Source organism: Aulonocara sp. 'chitande type north' Nkhata Bay, linkage group LG2, assembly GCF_057382095.1.
Source record: "Aulonocara sp. 'chitande type north' Nkhata Bay isolate Kocher_YH1m ecotype deep benthic linkage group LG2, A_spYH_male_GT1.1, whole genome shotgun sequence".
Taxonomy (NCBI): domain Eukaryota; kingdom Metazoa; phylum Chordata; class Actinopteri; order Cichliformes; family Cichlidae; genus Aulonocara; species Aulonocara sp. 'chitande type north' Nkhata Bay.
Window position 1 is genome coordinate 31,983,666 of NC_141345.1, and position 23,407 is coordinate 32,007,072.

A 23,407-nucleotide genomic window follows, 5' to 3' on the forward strand; every position below is an offset into this window, starting at 1 on the left:
TGGTACAAAGGTCTTGCATAACATGCTGTCCCACACATATTTTTTTCTGTTTTATCTTTGAGATTGAAAATTAAATGATGTTTTGTACCTAAATGCTTTCCTTCTGACAGCAGTCTTTATTGCATTTGTTCAGTTCAGCCTTTCACAAGTTTTACTCTATAAAACTCACTCATCTATCAGATAAACTGAGCATTCCTGCTCTGTGATTGGACTGTTGCACTCCAGTGCTGATTCTACTATTTCCTATAATAACATGCTAATTAGTTTCTATTAACTGTCATTGCTTGCTTAATACCTGTTTCATAATACTCTTTTGTTCATTGTCTCCAGGCTGGGCAGCAACACTACTGCCGTTCCAACTTTGCTCAATTGACTTAAAAACTTTAGCCACTTCCTCAAAGCCATTTGTCTTAACTCCTGCCAAAAAGAAGGAAAAAGAACTTTGGTGTTTGCATCCTGTAAACACATGCTGACATCAAATACATATACTGATGGGTTTGTAGAAGCCTGGGTCACTGAATGCTTTTTGATGTCTTGTCCAATAGGGGTCTCTGTGTTTGTGTCGGTTGATAAACTGTTGTTAGTCACTGGCATTTAGGGCTAGATTGTGCGAACATGCTTGTTTGATCATCCCTCTGGCTGTTTTTGCTCTGCAAACTGGATCTGGTGATGCTGTCTCCAGATCAGTCTAACATGAAGAAAGGCTGGATGTGCTGATGATTGTTGTGATTTAATGGGGAGCTGCCATGTCAACTTCAGAGGCAAGATCCAATATTATCCCAAATCTTATAAAACCTCTGCCAACTCATAGAAACCTCATGATGTATGCTAAAGATTAGGCATGGGGCTCAAAGATGGACACGGTATTCCGTTTTCCAGATTCACATGGGCCCCAAATACCTTAAGTACCTCAGTTTGCTAACTGGAAATTACTTTGTTACAGGATTTGGAGCTCATTCTTACACTGAAAAATGGTGGTTTCTAGCAAATCCCTAATGATATGTTGATAAATAGATTTTCTCACCCTGGACACAGTCTGTTTGACCTGCTCCCCTCAGGCAGGAGGCTCCGGTCCATTCGCACCAGAACCTCTCGCCACAAGAACAGTTTCTTCCCCTCTGCTGTTGGACACATGAACAATAACCACATGATTGTCCCCGCCACTAACACATGACCCTACGCTGTGTCACTGCATCATTTCATGTTTGGCACTGATCACCACCTGCACTCATGTATATATCTTTCTACGTAGCACTCATAATTCTTATTCTCATGTATATATCTCATGTATATCTCATGCACATATCTTTCTTTCTACATAGCACTTTAATTCTTATTGTCTGCACTGAAGCACCGCAGCAATTTCCTAATGTTGTAAACCTCAACATCTGGCAATAAACCCATTCTGATTCTGATTCTGATTCTTTCCATACTTTGTCACATAAAACTTGAACTTCATTCTCTTAAATACAACAGATGGTTTTTCTAGATAATACTTTATGTAGTTATAATCTCTTGTCTTAGAAGCTAGTCCAAAATGTCTTTTATGTGGGATAAAATATGTTCCAACTGTCAGCTAACTGTTGGCTCAATGCTAAAGACATGTTTTGTTTTTTGTTTGAAAGTATGAAGTTCAGAGTTCATTCAACATAATTTTCACAATTTAAAAAAACTCACATATTGTGCTCCATTGGATAAACAGTGCACAAAAATATACACAAATGCTGACTCATCTCATTTGACATAAGTAAAAGTGCTTATTGAGAAATTAACCTAGCTTGCTCAGATCAACCCGACCCCAGATCAACTTCCCAGTTCCTTTTCTTTCCCATTTATACAAACGCCAACACACTGTGCACAGAGTGAAGGCTCTGTAGTCACAATGAAGGATCCCTGTGATGGTGGCAGTGGCGGCAGGCACTGAAAAGGTCTGGATGACTAATCATAGTTAGATACCACTCCTTATATTTGGGTGAACTTCTTGAGGCTCCATAAGACTGGGTACCTCCGGCCAGAGAGTCTCCTCTTATGAACAGTCATTTGTTCGTAATTTCACTCCTTTTTAATGTATTTATTTATTTATTGTCTTTGGAAATCTCCCTTTTTTATCAAGTCCTTTATTTTCAAAAAAGCCAGAGGCAAGATTTTATCTTTTTATGATATTAAAAACTTGGCAGTTTACGCTCCATTTCTGTGCCAAGATGGTGTTTTGTCTTGAACTGGAAAGTTGATTTACTGTAGATTCTCCAGTACTGAACACATTGAGTGGTTTTATTGTGTCGCTTGCTTTGAAAAGACACTCGACTTCACAAATCACGCAGCAGCATTATTGTTTATTTCTGTTCCTCCCGCACTTCTTAGTGAATTGCTAGGTTACATACTCTTGCCTTTGTTCTGTTAATCAGAAGCATTTACAGATTAGGATAGATTCCTGCCCAGTTGAATTAACAAGATTACCGGCCCTAGGCCAGAAGACGTATTTACATGTGTTCTTGGACCTGAACACACAGTGTTGGATTCCACCAGGATTATGCAACACACTTAAGGCAACATCCTGTGAAGCAGAATGTGTTTGACTACAAAGGAGGCATGTGGTTATAAAGCAGTCTGTGGGTTGGAAGCACGTCTCTCTTTATGTTCACCAGCCCCTGAGCTAGCAGCTTTCAGCTCTTTAACAGGCCGATAACACTTTGCCCAAGGGTCCTGATGTAAGTAATGTTTTACTTTTACAAGTCACAAAAAACAGCTTCTCTGTAAATCTTGAGCTATTACTTGATAATTTGGGACAGGTAGTGGTCCAAAGCAAGGCCTCTGAGATTACTGCAATGGCTTTGTTTTCATTGGATGACAGTCACAGTGGAAGGATTGCAGTTATCTGGTTCAGACAGGGAGCCAACACTGATGGTCTTAGACTCAATGGTTTGATGGAAGGCTCTTTGATATAGCTGTTGTTATGACTGCCGTTCCTAGTTTTTCATTTTTCTTGGCGATATTTTTTTAGTAAATTGTTTTGAAATTGTGGTCCACCGTCAGATATGATTTAACTGTGGAGGAGACTCCTAACTTCACATGTTTTATCTCTCAGAACATGAAAGCAAAGTCTCTTTGGAGTTTCCATGCTAGCCTTTTATTGGGTATTCGTTTTCAGAAATCGTTTCATTAAAGTAAAAAATAGATTCACACACACCAATGCTCCCTCAGGGATACTTGATTTGGCAAAAGTTTGACTCTGCAAGCTTCATTCATGCATTTCCAAACCAACGGGGACTTCTTTTATTTGTTGATGTAAGAATAATAGTAATGGGTGCTCTAGACATGAATCCATGAGAATTAGTTTGGTCTGGACACATGAAGGGCTTCTGAAGGAAAAGGAAGTGAAAAGAAGGAAAGTAAAGCCAATCAACAACGTTCAATTGTGTGTGAAACAATGTGGGCGACATTCCACTGAAAACAACAAAGGCAACAAATTCCTCTTTTTAATTGAATACCCTCACATGACCCTGAAGGGGTTAGAAAACACATTCATATCCAGAACCTTCCAGGTCTTTACAGCTTTATCTTTGCGTTGACAGCTTTTAAATTTGAAATGTTCTCATCGGAATATTTGTTTTTGTGATCAGGAAATAGTTTTTGTGGTATTAGTCTTTCCATTATAGTTGCTGTAAGTAATGTTTTTGTTGAAATCTTTATTGCCCACTTGAAATTTTCTTTTGTAGATTTCTGTCTTTATATTTAACCTGCAGGTAATAACATTTTAATAGCTGATGCAACAGAGATGCAAGGCCACGCAGGTAGCTAGCCCCTTATTATAAATAATGATATTTATTTTTAATGTCACCACTGGTATGCCCATTATCAACAAGTATTTTACCTAATATGTCCATTTGATTTTGTATTTTGCTCAAATGGTATAGTCAAGAATTCCCTTGGGTCACAGAGGAGTTAGGAGTGTCTTCTAACAGATGTGCCACAGATGTGCATGAATCAAAGTCCTTGGCTTGTGTGCAGACACTGCCAAACTGAAAAGCAGGATAATGAGGATACCAAACCCTTTACATTTTCTACAGTTCGGAACTTTCTGTAGCAAGAAGTCAAACATGTAATTGATATTAATGTGCATGAACCCCAAAAGGCAATATATTAATTGATTTACCCTTGGAGACACTGGTTTCCACCGAGGATTTTTGACCTACTAAAGGCCAATAAAATGAAATATGGGATTTATTGGATTTGGTAAAAAAGCTTAATATTCACGTACAGTTCTAAACATTTTTTTCATTGTTTCTTTTTTTCATGAAATTATGATAGTTTATGTGTATTCCACTGAAATCCTAAAATACCACCTGTAAGGACATTATAAGTCAGCATAGAAAGTTATTTTTAAATTTTATTTTAAAGAATAATGGCCTGTGTTGTTTTTGTCTGTCTAGTCCACTGACCATGAAATGTTGCTGTCTTGAACCAAACCAGGGAATGCTATTTTTAATGTGCTGAAACCTGGGATTGCTATTCAGTAACGCTAATCCCCTGGGAAGGATAATCTCTCATGCACAACACTACAGTATGTTACAAAGTATTGTAAGACCTGGAAATTTCATTCTCAACTGTATAAAGGATGAAAATGCCATTAGCTAATAGTGGGATCATTTAGCTGTCCTCTAGTTGTAAAATCTCTCACAAAAGAATCTTTTGTGTTATAAAATATTTATTTGGTGTGGTTTTGGAATAGATTTAATCTTACTGTTTAAGTTAAGCATGAGCACGAAGAGCCAAGACAATTTTCTGGCAAGGTAACTTTACCCTGAATCAAAGTGACTCCAACTACTACTGGCAGTCAATGAAGAAAATGTACATCGATAGTCGTCTGCTTGACTAAACCAATTAACATTTGGGGAATTATTTGATTTATTCCTGAGTTAGATGTGACCATTCTAAACACTCTAATTTCTGTAAATTTTATAACAGATAATAATAAATATTGGAAACAGGGAGAAATAGCTAGCCTGGCTGTATATAGAGGGAACAAAATGCATGTAGGAGGATCACAGAACCTCATTCTATAACATGTTGTATCTTGTTTCCAACTGCAAGACCATTTATGGGATTGTTATCGCAGTGTGCGTGTGTGCGGGCATGTCATTATGACACAGTGTGGTCCTAGACACATCTATGCACACTGGTGCATAAACACACAGGTGCACACTGGCTGCTCTTTTTGTCTGTATGTCCATAAACTATACAGCAGTGCAAATTAAGTTTAAAGATAATGACATCCAACCCATGAACACTATTGTGGGGTGCCATTTTCCCACAATTTTTTTTATTTGTTAGGTATTTGTAAGAAAAATAATGCAAATACAAGTCTGCATATTGCACATCAGCTATTGTGCAGGTTAATCAAATAAAATATAACAAACTGGCTCTATTCCCTGCTTGCAGATTAAGTTTAAGATTGAGTTTCCCTGTGTCTCACTTACACAACTTGCACAAGAGGAATTACGCTTTTAAAGGAACATGTTGTAATTTTTTTCTAAACCTTACCAAGTAGATGTTAGTGACTAATCCTAACCTGCGAGTAAAAACGACATCAAACAGTGAGTGGGGGAGAAAAAGTAAAACCAAGGTCCAAATTTTGGTCTCCTGGCACATAATCCTGCATTTTATGCATCCCTACCCTGCATTGTATGTCTGTAAAGAGGGTCTAGGCACAACACATGTTTTAGAAAAAAACTTTTAACTCTTAGAATAGACCTTTGTCCGATTCATGTTTAATTCAAGAAATATTAGTTCTTTGTGCAGAGCAGGTCCGTTGCAGTGTGGGTTTGTGAACCATCTGTTTGCACTGTAAGGCAGACTTTTAGGCCTCACACTCAGGCTTCACTCATTGCTTTTGTGCTGTCAACACCAGACACACAATGGCCTGTTCATAAGTGCTGCTGCAGTATGGAATAGTGGCAGTGAATAGCTAAATGTCAGCAAAGTGATAAATTCTCTGCCACTTTCCTTTCACTGCTTATCTCTTTATCTGCCTCTCCTGAACACCAAACATCACGCCTCTCGTAGAAATGAGGCCTACTGTCGGCCCACTCATTGACACACAGCAGTCCATTTCTTTTGTAAGAGGTCCAGGTTCCCAAACTAGCCAAGAAGCTGACAGAAAGATCCAGCCAGGCCAGATACTCTACATCTCCACGCATTTTCTTTTCCCCACAGCTGTGCAAACAAATGTGAAAGAAATTCTCAGGAAATTTAATCTTGTAATTGTTTTGGCTTTTAAAAGAGCATTCTAAAGAGGTCTCCTCATTTTACACCAACTGTCTGCCAGCGTTTGTGGGAATAAATAGATTTTAAGTAGGCTTGGTCCTAAAAGTCTCGCAACAGCAGATTTTTGGAGGTAATTATTTCAACACTGGAGTTGCACTAAAGATTGTATTGTATAAGATTGCTTGTATTTTATCTATCTGTCTATTTGTCTGTCTGTGCAAAATGCACGCATGTGTTTGTCCTTGACCAGTTTTACACATAAAAGTAGCTCAAAAAACTTAAGAGCTTTAAAATAGAATCCAGAATCTCTTGCAGTAAGGAACAACCATCCTCACAGTAACTGAAACTAAATGTCACATCTGAGATTCATACATATCTGGTGCAATATTTGTCCAAGTAAATGCATGTTTTATGATGTACAGTAGTTGTTCACATGCAAGCTGGCAGCTTTTTTTCCTCAGAGGGTCTGACCAACTATTACCCGATAAATCCCCTGTCCCACCACATTAGCCTGCCAGAGCCACTTGGCTGGGATGACTGCAGCTTATGTCAAGCTTGTTAGCGTTTAGCGTTGTTGACTTAAGAGGGACTTGATATATGTCCGAGAAGTCTTTGTGCACCTCTCCACACAATCTATCCAGTTCAAAGAAAGATTTAAAAGGTGTGCTGATAAGTGTTGCTTTTTGGTTTTCAGCAGTGAATGCCACTAAACACAATTTTTGGTGCACTTTTTTTTTCATTCTTAATTTTTCTTTTAACCTGAAGCCCTCTTTACATGTTATATGTTGCTAACTCAATCCTTTTACTCCCATCTGCAGGCTGTGACAGGAAGATGTTTTGGTGAGAAGGATTTCCGAGGAGGTTTAGAGAATGGAATACTACTGTGCGAGTAAGTTGTGACTATATTTGTTATTGTTGTTGTCGTTTTGTTTTTTTCTTGTAATCTAGTAGCAGAATGTTACACATCTCTGGTTTGTACGTTTATTATTCTTGAATAGTTTTCAATGATTAGTCATCTTACCAATTCATTGTGATGTTTTTGTAATTTAATTGTACATATGCTGTTTGGTTTAATACTTATAGTGGTACTGTATTTGTTTCAGTATCATAATGCTCTGGTTGGTAAACGTAAAATAATCACACATTATTTAAAGTGAATAGAAAGAACTTTAGCAGTCAAGCAGGTTTTTGTTTCAAGTACTTTGAAGTGTGGTCCAGTGATCAAAACGACTGGTGTCCGGTTCAATTGTCGTCTAGTTTGACTCTTGAACTGGTATACCCACTCATATTGAGTCGAGGTGCTGAAACGAGACTGAAAACACTCACATGCACTTGCGCTTTCCTCTTCCACGTCCCAGTTGCTGCCAGTGTTGCACAAACCCAGCGTTTGTGCTGTCTTTATTGTGAATACAGATATCAGAGCCAATTTACCAGTGTGCCCACTGGTTTGGGGATTTCTGGGAAATCATGGAATATTTAGACGTGCAGTAGTACTGTAAGTCTCAAAAATAAAAGCCCTTCATTGCTTTCTAAGTGACTGACAAAAGGGGGGGAAATTACAACCAAGTAAATAAAGACTAATTTAGCCATTTGTGCTGGATTAAAAGTGGCAATGCAAGTATTGCTATGGCATCATAAGATTTCCCTATTAAGTCCTGAGATAAAGTGACAGATGCTGTCGGAGAAATGGAAAGTCGTGCAATGTCCGGGATAATCTTGTGAGTAAATGGCTACAGATTGACTGTAGCCACTGTAGCAGATTGATTACAGACTGGGGATCATTGAAACAGTGCATTTATAGAGGTCATTGGCAAGAGCTGTGATCAAAATTGTGAGTCCTTGGTTACTGGAGCATATGACATCCTCTTGGCCCCAAAACTGCACAACCAGTCAAGTAATTCATTTACATATAATTCAGGTAGAGAGGAGACCTGATTGAATCAGTTTAAATGCTCTCCAACCTCTTCCTCATTTTCCTGATATTCAAAGAATTAGGAAATGTCCCTGTACACACTCATAAGATTATTTGTTTATGCGTCTAGATTTCTTTTGACTGTGCCTTTGTTTTGATAATAGATGACATGTCTCTCACAGTTCAACCATGTTAATGGCTGAAAGTGAAATTTTCAGGAGACACAAGTGGGCCTCTTTTCCCAGCATATAAGTTTGAATAATTCCATCAAAGCCACAGTGGGATTTGAAAACCATTTCCCCCAAAACATGTTTATAAACAAAGTCTTACATTTTAAAAAAGCAGACAAACATTCACATTCCAGGCAATTTTCAGAGTGAAAATATTGTCTTCTCTGATGCCATTACTCATTCTCCCCACCTACACATCTTAATATATTGGCATGTAGGTAGGATTAAGAACTGCCTTCTCCTGGGGTTGTTCAGAATTATTCTTGGAAATATACAGTGTAGCAGGAAATCTTCAACTTAACGTAGGAGTACATGAGGCATGCTGAGGGAAAGAGAGTTCACTGAAAAGGTAAATTACAGCACTTCATCTCAAAATACCTGCTGAAATACTATGAACACCATAAGACTGTTGATATCTAATACCTCGTATCCAAGGGCGGATTTTTCCTTTTTAGAGGAGAATCATTACGGCGCTTCCTCTGATGAAAACACGCACAAAAGATGAAACTGGAGACAGAGAGGAAGGGAGAGAGAGGCGGGAATGCTGAAACTGCTTGTTCATGGCTGATAAGCGGGCAGAGTTTGAGGAATGCAATGTACTGTACACTTCCCGCCAAAAGGTTTCGCATCGGCGTGGGTCTGATGAGAGATGACAGCACCAAGACAAACCTACTCATGTGTGCTTCCCTGTGATATAACATTTACTGGAACTAGTTAACAGGTCCCAGTGGGTGAAAGGAGCAGAAACGATTCTCCACTGTGATTTAGGATGCGTCGTCGTTATAGATGTTCCAGACGCCACAGGGGAGTTTTAGAAATGTTTCTTTATCCCTTTAAATTCCCCTTTCTTTTCTCTGTAGAGACACCCACAGTTTAAACCTATTCATGTATTTTGCCTGCAGTTATTTCATTCTGCTCTAGCGACGTTTCATCTTTGAAATGCATGCTTTGAAGTATTGAAGTCAACATGTCAGTAAAAGAAGTTTTAAAGCCACAAGTCTTCTTTTTTATGCGTCTTTTGTCAGGTTGCTGAGCTCAATTAGACCTGGACTGGTGAAGAAAATCAATAGACTTCCAACACCGATTGCTGGCCTAGTAAGTGTTTTGGAATCATTCTTTAGACTGCTTTACAGCATTTTAACCAAAACTGAAGACCATTTTATAGTTTGCTCCTTTTTCTTTCATTGTCACACTGTCATACTATGATTCAAAGCTGTCTAATATCAAAACTTGCTGTCATATTCAAAGTCTTTAGACTACAGGCCACATTTAATTATACATTCATACATCACTTTTTTCCATATGTTTCAAGAGGAAGCTGGGGTAGGCCACAATAACAGCTTGTAAGAAAATGGCTTTTCTTCCATTCATCACCCCAAGTACTGTTGTGTCATTGTGGAATTTGGGTGAGCTGATACAATCTCTCAGGGAAAAACGTGTTGTTAAGTCTGCTTTTCAAAAGTTGCTGAGTAGCAGTAGTAGTAGAATTCAGTATCCTAAAGTTATGGATGTGAATTAGATGAAGTTTATGTTACATTAAGCTGTTTCTTTGGTTTGTATTAAGATGGTGATTATGTTTGTTGCTGTGGTGCACAACAGGCAAAGTGTGCATTAGCAGTCGCGTGTAACACTCAGCACTTAAAAGCTTACTTATTGTACAGTTCTGCAGTGAACCAGATAATCTTGAGAGCCCTTGGCTATGAAATATACTGGATCACTGCAGGAACACAAAAAATCCACTTGAGGATTTTATATGTCCCAAAGTCATTTACTGCCTCAACATTATTATTGGTGAGGTGCATCAAAACCAAAAGGATTTTTCAAAGATGTAGATGATAGAAACCTATTCCTGCTCCCAAAACCTCACATGGAAGTTGTTCATTGTTGTCTGTGGTTTTACTGAAGAATCCCAAGTTTGGGTCTTGCTTTGAATGAGATTCTGTGAATTGAAGTTGATCCGGACACTGATACTTTCCAGCTGAGTACAGTGCAATACAGTAGAGTTCTTTCATAACGACCTTAGACCTTAATCTGGATGAAGTGGCCTTTCAGGACCAGCACTCGCATGTAAACATAGTCATAGTGAAAGTTGATAGCATGTACTTCCATCTCTCTTCTCTTCATGAATAGCTTGTCAGTGTATAACTTCAGGCTGTCTTTGTAATTTTTTTTCATATTCACGTTTAATTTAACACCTTTTTTTGTAAACATAGAACACCAAGAAGTAAAAGTTTTAAAAAAGTGACAATTAAAACTATATTTTATTAGTCATTCTGAAAATGCATGACTTATTTTGATCCTTTGGCAAATATCACTGTATTTAAGAAATAGGCAGTCTATTCTTGTATTGATAAGAAAACAACTGATGCTTTGCCCTGTTTTGTGTCATTGTGAAAGCTTTGCATCATCAGTTATTTAACTGTACTTTACACTGATGTGTTTTAGCAAAGAAAACTACTCTGGCAGAATGTTTCCTTAATAAAATGGAATTTCTGAATTAAATGTGATGATTGTCGATGATAGCAGTTTAGAGCAGAAGTTCTGGTACTTCAGCAACAAAAAATATGTAATTATTTAGATCACAACATCACAGATGAGGGATGGAGGCCGTGGTCTGGGCAGAATGGCTACTCTTGTCTCACTGTGCCACTAATAGCCGCCATTGAGTGCTCTGACTTTTAAAGAGCGTTGGATAATTAATTACTTTATGTTTTCTACCATAAAGTAATAGACTTTTCAAACCTTTGTACTTGGATCATTGTTGCATTACTTCAGCAGAGTAGATATATTTTATCCACTCAGCTCATGGTTGTTGTTTTTTTTTCAGGGTCCAAAGATGCTTTTCTGCTGAGCATCAAACCAACAGTATCTGATGATGGAGTTTTTACTTTTCATTTCCTGTCTTATTTTTCTCAACAGTGAACAGGAAACAAAGCTGTAACACAAGGGATATTATAAATGAGCATTTTTAAGCTTATTTGACGCCTTTTTGATGATATAAACCACAATCTGTAATCTGAAGATTTCTTCCACTTTGCAATAACATAACTCGTAGTTTATTGTGGAATACTTAGAAGAAGGAGTTTCAATAGCAGGCTCTAATTGAGACTGTTTGTACAAACAGCTAAAGAGGTGTTGCCCATTACTTTTGTCCACATAGTGTATCTCTGGTGGCATGGTGATGCTATAGCTAGAACTGTTGCATCACTGTGTCCACTAGTGGCTACTCCATGTCCCAAAGTTATAAATAAAAAGAAATCTAATTAGCCTCAGGTGTAGACACTTAAAGGTCAAAAAACACAGCACAGCCATTACTAATTAGCTCAAAGGGACAATCAGTAACCCATTGACTGCCTGTTTATACTAGTAGCTAGAGGATAATATATAATAAAAGTTGAAACAAGAAAACAAAAAAAGCGGCTGGATGTTCTGAATAAAGTGACTCGTTATACTTACAAAGTTTCATAGCTTTTAAGTTCCTGTGGCCTTGCAGGGATTTTTCTTCCTCTTGGCTTTGATTAGTGAGGTGAGAAATACATAAACAAGGGGACTGCTGTTATCTGGACCATCGTAATAAAACATAGCCTACTCCCCCTTCCTCTTCCTGTTTGGGGGCTAATGCGAAAACGAGTCTCTGTGGAGTTTAGGCTGTTTTATAATCACAGCAGCTACCTCAGTGTTTTGGCAGGTCGAGCTGTATAGGTCAGTGTTCGCTGGTTGTGGCAGATTCTTATCCCAGGCATCTCTGGGTTGACTGGCATGCTCATGTCTTATAGTGTGTTAATAGACATGCAACGGTGATCTCCTGGCAAGACGAGTAGTGGTAATTAATTAATATGAATAGTAGTAATTAATCTGCTTGAATAGATGTTTCATTAGACATGACATTTATTAGATCAAGTGTTTTATATTATTTTTAATAATAAACACTGGTATGTTACATAAATGCCTTCCAATTTGAACTTTACATATTTTGCATATCAATTTTAAAAATTCTATGACTCATTTTTGAAAAAAATATAAAAGTGTTTGCTGTCAACTCAAAATTTAATCTTGATCAAGTTGAAGACTTTCTTTTTTCAGTTTGAAGCAAAATTAATTATCCTGTTGTCATTAGAATATCTGTAAACCTGATTCACCACTGCAGTAAAAATTGAGCCATATTAAACTTTGCACCGTTAGAATAATTTATATGACTGATAGCTCTGAAAAATCCATTTCATATTTAGATATCTGAGGTGATCTGTGGGTGGCTTACCAAGTCTTTTGCAGTGTTTTTCTTGAAAGGGACAAAAACAATTGTCCAACATCAGGCCTTAAACTCTGACCTGCTTCCCTGAGAAAGTTGTTGTTCTAATTAGGACATTAATCAAATTCCAGTGAAGGTTAAGTCTGAAGAAATCCAAACATATAAAACTAATTTGACCTTTATGTCTCGGAATATGTGACCAATGTGTTAGCTAAAGAACATATGTTCTGATGTTTGTAAAATTAATTTACATTCCATTCTAATTCATGCTAATTTCACCACAATGCTGAAATTTTGAGAATGGACAGAGTGGACAGGGGCTTTATTTCTGAGTCTACCTCCAGACATCAAGTCCTCCTCCAAACACATTCAGCTGTCAGTCATTTCTTTGTGGTAGACACCCAGTTTCCTGTGGCAAGGACCTGCATATCAGAACAAAGTTATACTCCCTTCCTTAAAAACGCACACACACTCTTTCCAAATACCCACTAAATTGCCCCTTTATCTATCATGTTAGTTGCTAACAAATGAGCCAGATAAATCCCCTTTTGTTATTGTTATTTATTCTGGTTCCAGACTACATGATATTAGAACTAAACAGAGAAAATGTGGGATGAAACTGCTTAATTGGAAACAAGATTAAGTTCCTCTTTCACACTACCATATCCCCTGCCGCCCCTGACTATAGATGGATGGACTATAGATAGATTATTGACAAGATGAGCCACGGTTTATAGAAATACTGTGTATGTATGTGTCTATATTTACCAACCAAGTTAAATCATTAATTACATTATTCTGTAACCAAAACATTTCACCTGCAGCAGAAATGTGTGTTACTTTGTGTTATGCACAACATTGAAGTCACAAATCTACAGTTTACTTGCCAAGTGGGAGTACCATAAGCAGTGCTTGCAGCAGCCATTATCTTTGCTTATAGGTTAACACACACCTGTGAAAAATGTGATTATGCATTCCTCTAGTCAAAGGGTCATTCAGCAGGTTAGGGTGATACAGCCTACAAAAATAATGCATAACTGCTGTGATTTTTCTGAGCTGTCTTTTTTCCATCTTGTTTGTGAGCAAGTGAGCTCTCTGCTCTGGCTGCAGCTTTATAAAAACATTGCAGAACCAACTGTCAACCTGAAAGTACATGGGTAAAATGTTGATAATTATTTTAGCCACTTTCTATGCTGCCAACTTGCAAGCACAGCAACATCTAGTCAAGTAGTTGTACACTTCCTTTGTTTGCAAAGCTTTTTGTGTCTATGCAACAGTTTATCTTGTGATTTACTTGAGTTGGATAATGCAATCATTGTTTATTCAGCTCAGTTTATCATATCTAAATCTAGCAAAGGATATTACAATGTTTGTCGTTGTTAATTATTATAAAGGTGATAATTAATCATATCTATGTATGCTTCTTAGTTCTTTTTTTTTTTTCTTTAAATCTGTATTGTATTTGGTCTCATATTCAACTTTCTGCAATTTCAGATGTTAGGCAACAGCTCAAAGTAGACTCATTATGTCTGCTTAAAGATATTATTTGATCCAAGTTTTTGTGTGGGAAAAACAAACCATGTTGCCTTCCCTGTGTTACATCAGTATGATGATCATATTCTTAGAGTATGTTTCACAAAAATTCTAATCCTCCTCCTTTGTGAGTTGGAGGATTCCTTGTTCCAAGTGTTAACTCATTTCTACTATCTGGAAAATAAATACTAGTATTAATCGAATGCAGCTGATGTGAAAACCCTTTGTTTTGAAGTTTAATATGACCATGATCAGCTTAATCCTGTGGCAGGTGTGTCATTTCAGAAGTAAAATTTCTCAAAAAGACCTTGCTGGTCCTGTTAGAGAGATATCCTAGCATAAGTGTGTATATCTTTGGGTGGGGTTGCCTCACCAGGAGAGCAGAGATGGCACTGTCCCAAAAACACAGGAAGGTGCAGGGTGGATTTGGAGGGGTAGTTTGCTACAGTTGGAAAAGGATCGTGAGAACAAGTGTGCATGTTTGTCATTGTACCCATGCTTTAACCAGGTTTTTTTATTTTATTTTATACTTGGTAGTGTGTACATATAAATAACACTCCAAGTTTTATGTGTCTGAATATTCCAAAAAGAGTTTATTTAAAGCAGCATTTTGTGCAAGTGCATGTATACAAGCACAGTGTGCTTGTGTTTGGCATGTGAGAGGGAGAGACTGTGTTTGGGACAATTGGGGTGGAGAGGAAATGGTGACACCCTGAGAGAGAGAAAGGGAGAAAAGAGTTTAGGTTGTGGCCCTCTGAAAGACTGAGAGACATAGAAACAAAGAGAGCGGGAGAACCTGGGAACTGGAGAGGAGAGCCTGGCTCAGGTTGCGTCCAACAAAGAGTTTGTCAGAGAGCAAAGGAGAGTGAGGGAGAAGGACTAAGACGATGGGCAGAATAAAACATTGAGGAGAGAAGGAAGGAAGGATTCGAGAAGAAGCCGATAAACAAGAAGCAGGAAATATTTGAACAGAGGAACCCGTCAAGAGCGAAAGCTGGAGTAATCTGAGAGATGAGATGTACGAAAGCTGGGCACAAAACCTGATGGTGTCACATTTCTGTTGAGCAGGTATCCTGATTTTTATGGCGAGACTCCTTGTTTGTGTGTGTTTCTGTGCAGGAAAGAAAGTATCTGGTCATTTCAGTTTGTTTGGCTGACAGAGACCTTGGAAATGTTTGTGGGACATGGTTCATGTGGGATAATTTAAGAGAATGTTGACATTTTCTCTCTTTAGCTGTTAGTGTGCAAAGATGTTTCTACCAGGAGTTCAGTCTATTTAATCGAAAAGAAAATATAAAATTGGGGTGGGGGGGGAAGATTACTACGCCAATGAAAATAAATGAAGTAGACATACTCAGAAGGGCTAGAACTGTGTCAACAGAATCACTTTTAGCAGTTAATATTGGTTTGTATATTCATTCCCTTTATTTTTTAGATGAACTTTGATTTGATGAAATAATGAGCCAGGCAACATGTTGATTTAAATGTTTAAGTCAATAAGTGATCTGTCTCACCTGTGTGACTCGCATGTTTCGAGTAGTTCAGTGTATATTCATGTTAAATGATATGGTCCTTCTTGCAGAGTTTGCATTTAGAATAGAATAATAGAATAATACAATTCTGTAATTATAATAGAAAGTGTATATTAGTTGAGGTCTTGCATGGTTTATCTGATGTAGCTTTTCTTTCTGTCTCCTAGTATTTATCCCAATGAAATTGTGCTTTCGCTCTACAGGACAACCTCAGTGTGTTTTTGCGTGGCTGTGAGGAGTTAGGACTGAAGGGCTCCCAGCTCTTTGACCCTGGAGACCTGCAGGACACATCAACACGCCCCACGGCCAAGTAAGACTCGACCACTTGAGTTATGTTCCACAGATAATATCTACCATTTGAACAAGTCGAGTCCTGCAGAGTTGACTGTGTAGATTTGACCATATATACTGTATGTAGAAAAGTCTAATGTGATGCTTTCCAGATGGTAAAACATAGATACATGGATGACAAAAAAGAGCCTAAAAGTTAGTTGATGAATTTTAATCAGTTTGCTTAGTTTGTGAATGTCTTAGAATTTACTGTTTTTTGCGCTCTGTTGACACTGTTACTGTGGCACTAACTAAAGGTGACAGTTTTAAAATAAAACTTACTAATGTGAGCTTTAAATTATTTATAGCTTTGACATTTATTTACACAAGACTCTAACTTTTATCTCTCTACAAAATAGTGAGGGTGCTGTTCTTTCATAGTAAAGTGAAGCTTTGGTGAATGGAATTTTCCTAAATGTTTCTCTGCTTCAGAAGGTAAATATCTCCACATTTACCTTTGGAGATATTTTTCTCTGTTGTTATAGGACAGATGTTTAAACTTTTTAAATTATTCTTATCACATTTAAATTGAGGTTTAAATTTTCAAACAAAAAAGACAAAAAAAACTGTATTTCCTAAAATTCTTTGTTGGAAATGCTCTATATCACTAGATGGTGATGGTGAACACTTTTAGCCTGCTTGTCTCAAACACTGGTTGTGCATTTCTTTGTCTCACTTTGTCAGTAACCCGTCTGTCATTCTCTGCATCAGACAATCAAGCAGTTCACTGAAACACAAATAAGTAGACGGGAGTCAATGGAAGTTTGCATGAGCCTGTGCCAGTGAAGCAACAATGACATATCTGTGAGACACAATTGGTCTCTGTCCAAATAAAACACAAGGGTGTGCATCACACACTGAACCATGACTCCTACTTTGTTGCTTGGTAACAAAGCCAACTGCATCTAGCTTTTCATACTGTATATGTGTTTGTGTGAATATGTGGGTGTTTCACTGTCTTTGGCATGCACTGTCTGCTGGCTGTGTATTACCAAGGTTTCATTCACAGAAGGGTTTTAAAGGTGCTTTTGGAGATGGGGCAATGCATCTCTATTTTGTTTGCGTCTCTGTTTATTTATTCTTGATTCAGCATGTGCACATATCTACAAGTATAATAATTTAGTTAATGTAAGAAAGATCTAATATTGCCAATCAAGATTGTTAGATGAAGAGGGACATATAATTGTGTCATTTTCATAACACTGTTTACAACTGGTTTTGAGTGATGTGGTAAAAAAGAAAAATGTAGGTATATATCGAAACAAAGAACAGGGGCCCAGGATAGAGCCTTGGGTAACAACACAATTAAGTTGGGCGACTCATTAGCATTCATAGTGAGCCTGTACCTAATATGCCACGGGGTGATTTTTTTTCTCTTTCTGTCATTGATTGTTTAATAGCATCTCCAAAAACATGCAGGCAGTAGTATATTAAAAATGATGCAATCTGGATTCATATTTACTCAATACACCATTGCTTCTATTGACATGTTAAAATTGAACTTTGCTTTCATTGTTCAAGTAGCCCTGCACTTCATCTGGTGCTTATGTAACTCTCTCACATATAGAAGGTTATTTCCTACACCTTTACTCTTCTAGAAAACTTTGGACAGCTAGGGCTCAGACAAACAGATTGTAGTGCACTGTGAGCTGAGGAATAGAATATCTACTGTTCCTGTTGATGGTCATGGCTCATTTTCCAGGATAAGCAATGGTTTGCCAGGTAGTGGAGATGAGAGGAGATGACAGCTGTGTTTCTGTTCAGCAGTCTAGTGGATTTCACAGAAAATTTTGAAATGCTGTAAAATATAAAACACAGGTTAAATCTTTACCTCAGTTGCATTATCCATAAATATACTGATTATGGCTAAGTTAATGCCACTGGCAGTAATTATGGAAACCATTTAAAGCTTTCATCAAAAATAAATAAACATTAACTCATAAGCAGAAAGAATAATGTTACTATCATCACATAACATAGAGCTAATAGAGGGAAATGTCTTGGTAGTTATGTTTAACAAAAAAATATAGTGTAAATAATAAATTATGTCTTTCAAAGCCAGATTATAAAATCTAATCACGTGAGAGAATTTTTTCAGAAATAACTAGCTAGCCAATTTGTAAAGGCTTTTTCAAATGTTTGTTTTCAGCCATAAGTTACTTTATATCAGTTTTTACAAATTTGATATTAAACTACTGTATATACCCATGCTTAATATACATTTGACATATGTAAGAGAAAAGAATAAGCAGCAATATCATTACTAGTTTATCTGTTTTTAGCCTTTACATTAAATACATTTTGTCATTTAAACGACAAAGACAAACATGCAGGAAAAAAATGTAAGAATATGAGAGCTGTTTACATTAGCTTGGGCCTCTTAATATGATCTAATACCTTGTGGAATGTGTATTTGTCCTTTGATTGTGAACTTACTAGCTAACAGCAGAGAAAAGGTACTTGTCTCCATGTTTATTTAGTCAACTGACAGAATGAGAGGATGATGAGGGAGGGGTTGCTGTTCATGCTCTCAAGCTCATTTCACCTTCTCCACCTTTATTTGTTTCTCATGTACCTGCTGCCATTCAAAGCCCAACTTTGAGTGTCACTTGCATGTTGAATGAGTTGGCCTAAGTTAAGCAGAGTCTCAGGATGTGTTGTGTGAATTATGGCATAAAATAGTTGTGTTCTGTACCTGTAACATTGAAATCCCCACATAAGAAAATCCTGTATATAAGTACAAGATAAGCTATTTCGTGTCCTTGTTTATCTTTTCTTTTTGAATCCCTGGAAGTACAATATATATATAATAAGGACATGTTAAGCTGAGAGCCTTCGTAAAGATGTTTACGAAGGCACCAAATAAAAAAATAAAACTGCTGTGTGCATTTATACATCAAACAAATGGGTTGGTTCAGCAGTCTTTGGAGTCTTGGGAAATGTACTGTAGATGAAAACAAGTGTACTACATGAAAAGAAAAAGTGCGCAAGCATCTCTGGTTGAACTCCTCTACATTTGCCTATAAGCAGCCCAGCAAAAGATAATTCCAGTCTAATTCGTGTTCACCTCTTGGCTATACATAGTTTCCTGGTATCCCTCCCATCCATTATGCTTTTTTTTCCAAATTAAAGGTTATTATTCTTAATTTTAAAAAACTGTAACATTTAAGCTAAATATGAGTTTCCCATAATTAATTGTTTTTAAGTTGACCTTTTATACATTGTCCATAAAGATATTTTTAAAAAAAAAAAAGTAAAATGTTGTGAAATGACCTTATGCTGGTATGATATACATTAGTTATTTTTATTGACCTTGATACTAAGATATAATAACTATTCTGGCTTTTCCCAAGTCGCTAATGTTTAATAAAGTATCAATTTTAACAATTTATTGATCCTGTGATCCTCTCATGCTGCGCTGATCCAGATACAAAGATTGTGGCAGGACATAATTGCAATCAACTCTAGTTTAAGAATACTTTAAATGTTTTTGTTGCCTTTTTTTTTCTTTTTGTTATCAAAAAGAAAAAAAATATTTTATCCATTGTTAGATTTTTATTTTTATTTTGCCATTCATCAGGCTTCACGTGTCTTTCACAGCTTAAGAAAAGGCAGATTGTGGATTTTATGTGATTGAGACTATTTAAGAAAACAAAGTCTCACACTTGTATGCGTCTGTGTTTTAGCCTTTGTTTTCTCTGTCTTTGTTTTTCACCTCTCAGCCTAGAAATTTGTATTTCTACAACATGAGTGCATTTTAGTCAGGTTTACAATTGCTTCATTCCACTTCCCATTTATAGCTCACGTGGTAATCCGCAAGATTCACATCATTTCATTTTGGCAGCGTCTGTGGTGCTAAGTGGCCTCCGCTGTGGTGTTCTCTTAGAGACGCTCCACCTCCCAGAGATCAGTTGGCAGTCAACTCACTAGGCTACCACTATAGCACGTGTCTCTTCTATCTACTACAAAAGTATTTCTCTTTGTGAATTCTGGACTTACCATTTTAATTTCAGTGTTTCTTTCCTTTCTATTTCAGCAGTTATTCAGTTGCTAAGACTGTTAACGAAAGGTTTTGCCAAAATGTTAGCTTTCTGTGCGTGGGCTACAGTCACTGCAGATTCTTATATTTCACAAAGTTTAGTTTTTTCTGCTGTTTCACATAGATATGTGGGAGATGGCACATCTTGAAGTTGTCTGCTGTTATCTTTATGTAAGGCACTTCACTGAATGTCTGTCTCTCTCTGTGTTTCATTCTCCAGGGGAAGTGACGGCAGTCGAAAGCTCAAGAATGTAAGTGATACTGTCAGGTTACAGTGGGATAATTTGTTTGTGTGCTAAATACATGTTTGGAAAGAAAGTGTTATTCTGGTGCTGTGTTTCTCTTTTTGCTTTCACTATCCATGATTTCAATGGCTCTTACTAATCCGTGATCCACCTCTGTGTTTTCCTGTTAAAAAGTTGTTCCTCTTTTCTACGTTCTTGTCCCTGGGCCTGGATCACTGGGGTTCTTTCTCTATATTGTGGGGCATTTACCTTTACATAAAGTACCTTGACACAACTCTTACTATGAAATGGTGTTAAATATCTAGTTTCTATTCTGTCTGTATTATCCTTTATTACCTTTCCACTTTACCCTGTTTATGTGCATCTGTTCATGCATCTTACTTTGTTTGTTTTAGATGGTATGTTGGTTTTTCATATTTTTTGCTTAGTGTTTTCTTGCACCTTCGAAGTAAACTATTTCTACATATTCTGTGAGTCTAGATTGATTTCAGGCGTCTTTATTCTTGCCTCTCTTACAGCCTTTTAATTATTTAGAAGCCCGTTATAGTCACTGTCTGCTCAAATCAGCACCTTCCTATCCTTTTTCTAATAATGCCGCTTTAAGAAGTAGAACACACAATGCTGGCCCTGCCTACTCTGCAGTCAAAGCAGTTCTACTCGCGCTCTCTCACTCTCTCGCTATGTCTCTGTCCTCCCCTCCTCTCTCTGTGATGCTGCTGTGCACTGTACAAGTTAAAGTGTCGAACTGCAGCACTGGTCAGGCCTGTTAGCTCATTTAGCTGACTAAACATGGGGGACTCCAGCATTTGCAGCGGTGGCAAATGGCTAACATATTCCCAGCAGCCAACACTTTTGCAAGGAACCTTCTGCTGTGATGTTCTGTAGATTCAGGACTAAGGACTAGGATTTGACAGCAGCTGTCTCTGCAACACATCAAATATTGAGTGGTGACGAAACTGCATCGAGAGGAATTTGCTGATGTGATGACAAAGGTGTTGTTTAGCAAACAGCAGATGGGACGTTACCATTTTTAAAAGAGGTATGCCTGGATAAGATACTGCTGAATCTGCTGTGTTCATGAGACTGTTATTTAGCAGGTAAAGGTGTGAAGAAGAAGGCCTGATTATGCATAGTGATGACTGTGAGGTAACAAAACAAAATCTGTATCTGTATGCATGTCTGCATGCACTGGATAGTGCTGAGGTCCTGACATAATAGGTGGAATTTTGGCTTCGTTCATGACCCTGCAGTGTGTGACTTTAAGTGTGTTTGCACATGAACCAAAAAGGTGAATGTTGGTTTCCAGTGGAACTTCCTTGACAGGTCTGTCCACGTGTGCACTGACAGGCAGCTGCTGAAATTGACAAGGCAAAGCATGTGTGACGCTATGCATTATTCTGCTGTCACGTCGTTTATTTTCATTCCTGACTGTCGAAACTCCGCTGACATGTACTTAAAGTTTGCCTTTGAAATTCTTTAAGAATGCTCTTCGTTAAGTATTGGTTGGTTTAGTGCTGCATGTGTAAATCATACAGACAGAGTTTTGGAATGTGATTGTGGAGTTTGGGATTGATAAGGGTGTGTTTACAGCACAATAGTAAGCAAGTGAAACACATTTGGTGCTGACCCAGTTCCAGTGGGAGTTGGCATGAATCTGCTATTGTGGTGACACAGAAACTCCATATTCTGCTGCTGAGAGAGCTGCAGTATGCAGCTAATGAAGCTAAACCTCAGCAGCTGTGTTGTCACAGCTTCACCTCTGTAGTGTCAGGATATTAGATAAAAAATCTCATGTGGTTCTGAAAATATGGCTTATGAAACTAAAATTGTATAATAGTTAGAGTCAATGATTGATCGATGGAACTGTCCCCAGTTGCAGCTCAATCATGTTTCACCCTTTAATAAGGCTAAAAGTTTAACTTATCTTCATCGTCCAACACAGCTTCACATAAAAGGTCTCATTTAGCTTTGTGCTTATTCTGATCAGCAGACTGGTTCTTTTGCACTCCCTCCAACTGCGCTTGAATGGCAGAAGTTGTTTACACTGACAGTATGACTGAAATAAACACATTAAGCCTTGCTGAGCTTTCTTATCAAAGCGCTCCCTGTGGACAGCTCGTTGACATGGACACAGTAAATATAGCTGGGAGCTCTTTGCCAACAGTGTTAAAGGTGCAGCTCTGTGTGATTTCCCTTTGGCTGGAGTCGGTGTGTAAATTTTACATTTTAGACATTTAGCTGACAAAAGAACTTCAGTTCGTTGGTTCCTCAACCACAGTCAGTTACGTTGGGGCATTTGTTACAACCAGTGGTGCCAAAACAAAAGTAGAGGCTCTTTCAGCTGCTCATTCAGCTGCTGTTAATGTGTTTCAGAGAGTTAAGAATGACCGGGTAACTGATATACTCAGCACTAAGCTAGCTAACAGGCAATTATAAATCACTGTGACCACAGAAAGGTGGCTATATGTCAGCAAGAGAAGTGCCTGTGACCAGTTTCGGTGTCTGAACAGTGCCTCAGTGTTGTTGTGTTTCTTCCAGCTGCGTTTGCTAACTTATCACTTCTTTGGAAGAGGCTGGGCTGCAATTACCAGGAAACTAGCTGGCACTGTTTTACAAAAAAGGGAAAAGTGAAAGCAAGAGAGTGGGTGTTTTGTTGTAGTTTTTTCTTTGTTTTTTTCTTTTTCCTTCAATGCATCCAATATTATTTATAGCTATTTGACTGCTTTGCTGCATGAACATACCAGAGATACACCCGTGTAGCATATTTTGAGTTGACAGGCTAATGAACAGTGTGAATCCAGGTTATCATTTTGAAGACTTGGGATGCCAGTGGCCTGTGAGGCTGCTGCCCAGACTGCTTTTTCTCTGCTAGTGACGATTAGGATTTGAAAACTAATTTTTAATGTTATTTTTCTAAATTAATAAGTTTAATATTGTTGGACTGTACAATTTGTTTAAGGTGATGTAAGGCCGACTGGAATTAAGACAGAGTGCTTTGAGTTGGTATTGAAATGTGATCAAGTAGCTCTTTAGTTTTAAAAGGTTAATTTGTTTCATGCTTTTCTTTTATTGG

At 37.7% G+C, this 23,407-nt stretch overlaps 1 protein-coding gene across 13 annotated transcripts in view; it reads left to right on the top strand.

Annotated features, from left to right (window-relative positions):
- The window catches only part of LOC147338204 (LIM and calponin homology domains-containing protein 1-like), an 82,838-nt gene that overhangs the window by 27,569 nt on the left and 31,862 nt on the right, over positions 1–23,407 (top strand). For 11 of the 13 annotated variants that reach the window (XM_086259204.1, XM_086259164.1, XM_086259212.1 and 8 more), the window contains exons 2-5: positions 7,083–7,153; positions 9,432–9,501; positions 15,924–16,030; positions 20,310–20,340. In XM_086259204.1, the coding sequence (XP_086115330.1) occupies positions 7,083–7,153; positions 9,432–9,501; positions 15,924–16,030; positions 20,310–20,340 (279 nt within the window). Of the gene's footprint in view, positions 1–7,082; positions 7,154–9,431; positions 9,502–14,956; positions 15,257–15,923; positions 16,031–20,309; positions 20,341–21,058; positions 21,374–23,407 lie in introns of those variants that run through there. The other 2 variants (XM_086259255.1, XM_086259264.1) reach the window with 2 other exon arrangements.